At 36.9% G+C, this 6,936-nt stretch overlaps 1 protein-coding gene across 1 annotated transcript; it reads right to left on the bottom strand.

Moving 5' to 3' along the window:
• Nucleotides 1–1,613: 1,613 nt before the first annotated feature.
• Nucleotides 1,614–4,528, bottom strand: LOC466410 (olfactory receptor 56B34-like). The gene is given in 3 exon segments (XM_063783584.1): nucleotides 1,614–1,780; nucleotides 1,783–2,590; nucleotides 4,508–4,528. Coding segments are annotated over 3 exon segments (996 nt in total).
• Between the last annotated feature and the right edge of the window lie 2,408 nt (nucleotides 4,529–6,936).

Genomic DNA, 6,936 nt, shown 5'->3' with positions numbered 1-6,936 from the left:
TGCCTGCTTCGGGCTCCCAAAGTGCTGGGGTTACAGGATTGAGCCACTGCACCTAGCCAACCCATTCCAATTTGAATACTTTGAGGAGGGCATACTTATAATGAGACATTTATAAGGATGTGGGCAGGTAAAGATCCTTAGTGATACAGTGCAATTACTTTCTCTTCTTGATATGTGGGGTCACTGTTAAAAACAGGTGAAAGCACAGGGTCCAATTCTGCTTTGTCCAAAGATACCATAATGCCTTGCTATCGCTATCTGACTCTATCAAAGGGAAGATGATTTAAGTGCCTGAGTTGTGATGGCTTAAGGTTCTCACACATGGACTTTCAAATTTACTGACACAAGTTAGGCTTCTCTTCACAAAGTCTGCCATAATGCCATGTGACTGGGTCAGGATAGACTTCCAACCTCATCCTGCAGCCAATATTTCACCCTTGCTGAGCTACATACTCTAGCATTTAAATAAATAAGAAACAATTTTACTAACTTTCTCTTCTCTCTGTCTCCAAACATATATCATTTTTCTTATGAGAAAAGTTCCTCTTTAGAGACCTTTGGTGTCCTTTATACTTTCATTGAACTACAAGACTTCATTGAGATTTCTTTTTTTTTTTTTTTTTTTGAGACAGAGTCTCACTCTGTCACCCAGGCTGGAGTGCAGTGGTGTGATCCCAGCTCATTGCAACCTCGGCCTCCTGGGTTCAAGCGATTCTCCTGCCTCAGCCTCCTGAGTAGGTGGGACTACAGGCATGCGCCACCATGCCCAGTTAATTTTGTATATTTAGTAGAGACAGGGTTTCACCACGTTAGCCAGGCTGATCTCCAACTCCCAATCTCAGGTGATCTGCCCACCTCGGCCTCCCAAAGTGTTGGGATTACAGGCGTGAGCCACCGAGCCTGGCCCCATTGAGATTTCTTAATTCATTAGAGAAGTTCAAGTAGCGTTGAGGGTTTAAAAAAAGTGGTTGGGATATTCCTTTTAGAGCTCTAATGCAAATTAACTCAAGAGTTGGTAAAGAGTTTGTGAAGTCACAAAATCATTCCTGTCAAATTCTTGATTCACATCTATATAAGTAGGTCCACTAGAACGAGTCTTTCTAGAGGATTTAAAATCTACTCTCTTTACCATTAGAGAGAAAAACTGGCCAACTTTAAAATGGAATTTTCTTTTATTAAAAAGAAGTAATATGTAATTTCACCTTGTTTATCTTAATTTGCATTTAGAAAAATTAGTAGTGAGGTTAAATAGAGAGAAAGAGTTAAGAGACGGGACACTGAAGGCTGATTGCTTCAGTTCAAATCTTACTCTGCAACTTCCTTCCCCTGTGACCTTGGGCAAGTTTCCCAACTCAGTTTCCCTATCCTCAAAGTGTATAAATAACAATTGTGCTTGCTTCGTAGAGTTGTTACAGGATTAAAAAAGTTAATATATGTGAAATGCTTAGAGCAATGCCTTGCACATGCTATGTTCTATACAAAAGAGATGAATTAAGTTGAATCAATCTTCCTAGCAATTGGGAGAGATGGAATTTTAACCAAGGTGTGTTGGACTCCAAAGACTATGCTCTTTCTTCAGCATTGCATATAATATTCTGCTATTTAAAGTTAGCTCACTTCCTGGACACATGCTCGCCCAAACCAAGCAGCTTCTGGAAGCCCACTCTCAGCTCCTGGGTCCTAAGGGCATACACTATGGGGTTAAGGGCTGAGGGGATGACAATATGCAGCACATTGAGGAGAACAGGGATGAGGGGCGCCCTTCTTCCTGCCAGGTGGTGACAGATACTACAATAATAGCTGTGTAGAAAAAGAGAATGAGGATAAGGTGGGAGCTGCAGGTATTCAGGGCCTTAGATGTTGCTTTAGCAGAGTTCAGCTTCAGCACTGAGCGAATAATCAAAGAATAGGAAGCAAAGACCAGACCCATGTCACTCCCAACCACAACCCAGACCAAGGCCAGCTGGTAAAACCTGTTAATAGTGGTGTCATCACAGGCCAGACTTGTGACCCCCAAGTTAGAGCAGAGGCAGTGATCAATCTCATTCCTGGAGCAGTAGTGTCACTGGGCAGCCAATACTGGCACTGGGATGGTCAACAGGCCATTCTTGAGCACTACTGGCAGTGTGGCTTTGATGACAAAAGCTTCAGTAACTATGGAAGTGTACTGAAGAGGATAACAAATGGCCATATATCTATCCACTGCCATGCAGAGGAAGATGCCTGACTCCATGCACATGAAAGAGTGGATGGCATAGATCTGAGCAAAACACTCAGGGAGGCTGATGGCCTTGGCATCAAACCAGAAGATGGCCAGGATCTTGGGCATGATGGTGGTGGCCAGGCCAATGTCCACCACTGCTAATATGCCCAGCAAATGGTACATGGGTTCATGTAGCATGGTCTCATGTTGAATGGTGATAATGATGAGGAGATTGGCACCAAGAGCTAAGGGCAGGGAGAGCCAGTGCTGCCACTCATGAATGCCTGGGAACCCCATCAGAATGAACTCAGACAGTTGAAACCCTGAGCTATTGGCTATACTCAGGCCAATATCCGTATCATGAGATGTTTTGTTCTCAGCATCTGCCTGTGGATTAAGGGGAAACAGAATAAGACTGTGGTTAGCTCAGCTGAGGGTCAAAATTTCTGTACAGAAATAAGGCTCACCCACAATCCTCAGTCATTTTTAACATAATGCATTCTCTACACTCTTGAGACACTTGGAAACAGTTCAGATAAGAACAGACAGGCCAAAATAGATGCTAAGATAAAAAATTTTAGTAGAATATTGAGTAGAATTAAAGAGAAAATTTTCTAGCTTTATTTTCCTGAAATTCCGGGAGGTGGGGAATATAGATAGAAAGTATGAGACATGTACAGTATAAAGAACCTGATTTTCAGCAGGTAAAGTTAGAGGGCAGAGGTGTCGTCTCCGTTCTTGGGAACCTTTGAGAAGAGAATAAGTAGCCATAATGGAAACCCTGACCATGCCTTTCTTTTAAACAATGCCTGTGGTTGGCAAATTGTTTCTGAAACAAACCATCTCATTTAATCTTCGCCATGCAGGTATTGTTACTCACATATGAGGAAATAGGTTGAATGAGTCGTCTAGATAAGAATCATACGTTGAAAACACTGGTGACTAATCTGTAGAAAAAATTTTAATCTTTTGCATTTAATTCCAGCACTCCCTCCATCAAATTGTAGCCCATAGGTCAGTACCCTTTAGGAATATCATTTGTTTCCTCTTCTGATTATGAAGCTAGTGTTAAAGATATACTTAAAATTATATTTTCAAATAATCAATTTCATTAATAAAAGGTGTAAGGAGAGAAAATCACCAGTGAACTTCCAACCACATCCAGATTTTTCTGTGGAATAATTTGGAAATATAGCAAGCATTTATTGCACACATTTTGACTTTTTAAAATTAAGTAATTTTATGGCTCATTTTTGGCCCTGTAACACTTGGTTCTTTTCCCTCTTACTTTGTTTATTCTTGAATTGTTGCAAAATATTTTCAAGTAATTGTATCAAAAAGTGTACTTGGACAAAACGCCTGGAGTTCTTGAATATCTGAGAATTCTTTATATTGCCTTTATCTATGAATAATATCTTACCTTGTTAAATATTTAGGTATCAATATTATCTTTCCCAGATCTCTGCCTTTGCTTCATTTCATGGTATTAAGTCTAAGATCAAGGCTCCATTCCTCACTGCCTCTGAGAAGAATGAATGACTATGCCATTTATTCATTATAATAAACATATATCATGCATGAAATTGATAAAAAGAAAAATAAAACAATAACACTTTTAGAAAACAAAAATGCAGAAAAATAGCTATAAATAAAAATCCTAGCAAAGATTTAACATTTCAAAATATTTAATTTTTATCATTTTTCTTTGCAGTCTTCTTACACAGTTCCTGTTTCATGAAAATAGGATCTTTCAAACTGTGCTTTTTCTTAACATTATGCATATAAACTTTCCAATTCACTGGAAAACTCCTTATAGACATTTTAAATTTTTATAAACATGTTTTCAATGACTACTAAATGTTATCAAATCATTTTATAACATTTTCCCCAATTTTTGTTTGGTTTTATGTACTGTAAATATATACATATATGCAATATTATACTATTTTCCCTTTATGAATTTTTTATCTTTTATGCTTAAAATAGGACTCTTTAATCAAGAATTTATAGATGGTCTCATGGAAGTTTGTGAACTTCCTAAATTTGTAAGTCTATATTTATACTTTTCTAGAGAGAGGATCTGTTTTTCATCGAATTCTCAAAGCATTCCACAATACAAACAAAAAACAATTACAAAATATTATTCTTTACTCAAATTTTGATCAATATTTACTTCCCTATATTTTTAATAGTTGGCTTTTTGGTTTTGTGACACAACTTATTTACATGGAATTACTTTTGCTGTTAATGAGACTTATGTAAATAAATAGATTTCAAATAGACAATGGCTTCTACAGCTCTCACCAAGTGATTATTACGAGTCATTTGTCACATAGTGAATTTATACACATATAGATAAAATTCCATTTCTGGGATTCTATTGTTTCTATTTCTTTCTGGTTATTTTTGTGTCAATATTAAACCAAATTTAAAAATTAAGTTTTTTAAAATAAATTTAAATTTATTTATTAAATTTAAATGTGTTAAATTTATTAAAAATAAATTTAACACATAACAGAACTATATTCCTTTTATTATTCTCATTAATTTAAAACCCTTTTTATGTATTTATCTTCCAGATTACCCTTCGAATTCTGTGTTGAGTTCTAAAATAGCATGGTTTTGGTTGGGATTGTGTTAAATCTGTAGATTAATTTTGAAAAAAAGTTGATATGTCTACATTATCAAGCCTTCTCATTCATAAATATAGATTCTGTCTGCCTTTATTTAAATCTGAAAAAAGTGTCATTAAAATTTTGTGTTGCAATGTTCTTATCATTATTAGTATTTGGAATGTTTTTAGTGAATATGTTTTTCTGCATTATACTTCTTTTTTTTTTTTTTTGAAATGGAATCTCGCTCTGTCTCCCAGGCGGGAGTGCAGTGGCACTATCTCGGCTCACTGCAACCTCTGCCTCCTGGGTTCAAGCGATTCTCCTGCCTCAGCCTCGTGAGTAACTGGGATTACAGGTGCATGCCACCACACCCAGGTAATTTTTGTATTTTTAGTAGAGATGGGGTTTCGCCATGTTGGCCAGGCTGGTCTCGATTCCTGACTTAAGGTGATTTGCCCACCTTGGCCTTTCAAAGTGCTGAGATTACAGGAGTGAGCCACCATGCCCAGCCCGCATTATACATTCTAATTGATATAATAACACTAAAAAAGATGAATTCAGGGGGATCTATATCACAGAAATATACGTTAGAATGTATCTATATATCTGTGCTAATGTGATGCATTAGAATATATATGAGAATGTTTTTATTTCCTCTTGCATTTACCTACTTTTCTAAACTTGTGTCATTTTTAAATGTTTTGTGATTTTTTTTGTATTATAGCAACCAATTATCTGTTGCTGGTAAACATCTTGTCTTTATTATTTTATAGAGGTGCAGTTGCATATGTTTTGTTATTTTGTCTTGTATATCATCCATTTTGCTAAACTATTGTCAATTCTTAGAATTTTCCCATTTATATTAAATTTTTTTCTAGGTAGAATAAAAAGTTGCTTGCAAACAATAATATAAATTCCTTCTTTACAAATATTGATGCATCTTAATTTTTGTTTCTTGTCTTAATGAAATGGTTGGAAATTCAAAATCAATGTAAACTAATTATGATGGCAAACATCTTGGACTTTTTGGTTGAATTTAACGGGTAGTTCAGCTAGAATTTACATTAAATATGGTGTCTTTTGTTTTTAAAGTTGCATGTATTTTATCAAATGTAATAAAATAGTCCTTTGTTTGGAGTTACTTTTCGTTCTGGGAATCTTGAACAAAGAATTTATTGTATTATTCTAGATCCCTTGGTTTATCATTTATTCACTGATCATCTTAGCTCAGCCTCATTTCTCTCCTGTTTCTTGATCACAGACCTTAGTCCCTACAAAGGTGAAGAGTCTGGGCAAAGGGGGGAACTGGAGGTGAAGAATCAAACAAGGAAAGCTGACTATGGAAACCAAAGATAAGACACGTAATCAAGTTCAGAGATTAGGACAGAATTACAGGACATGGACCATGTCTGTTCCCTTACCTCTCAAGATTCAGGTCATTGACTGCTTTACTTACTACATCAGGAAGGGCTATGAAGAAGCTCTCAGGCTGGCAAAGTCTTCTGTAGCTGCTTCTACCTTCCTGGCCACAGCTGCCTATGTTCACCCTTTTGTTGTTCAGAACAGATTCCTGCCCTTGCTCAACACTCTTGGAGTTTATGGATTTAGAGTAAGTTAGATCCCTGAGATACCTGGTCCTGTTGTGCTGCTCTTTATGCCCTCCCTACTCTATAAGCATCCTTGAGGGCCTAACGCTTTTGACGTTGCAATGGGAATAGGACCCAGGTACTCTTTGGGGTTAGCTGACTAATTTCTAGGAGTATACCCCTTCAGCCCTAGTCCCAGGGGCAGCCCACCAAATAGTTTTTCATCCAGACTCCTCAGGCATTAATTCATCCCTATCTGATGAATATTGCCCCTCATTACAGTAAGGTTCTGAAGTCTCCCCATGTCAAACATATCTTTACTCCATATCCCTTCCAGAGGTTGCCCCTATCTACTTCCCTTTTCCCAGACTTTATGAGTAGCTTCTTTATTTTGCTCTCTCTCTCACTTCCTGAATGCGTTTTAACTCACTGCAATTTACTTTTGTCATAACATCACACAAACTGCCTTTGCTATTGACCTTAAATTGTCAAAAATAACAGGTATATTTTAGAACTTAATCTTACCAGAATC

This window comes from Pan troglodytes, chromosome 9 (assembly GCF_028858775.2).
Source record: "Pan troglodytes isolate AG18354 chromosome 9, NHGRI_mPanTro3-v2.0_pri, whole genome shotgun sequence".
Taxonomy (NCBI): Eukaryota; Metazoa; Chordata; class Mammalia; order Primates; family Hominidae; genus Pan; species Pan troglodytes.
The sequence above is the reverse complement of the archived record's forward strand: the minus strand, read 5'-3'. Positions and strand labels throughout refer to the sequence as shown.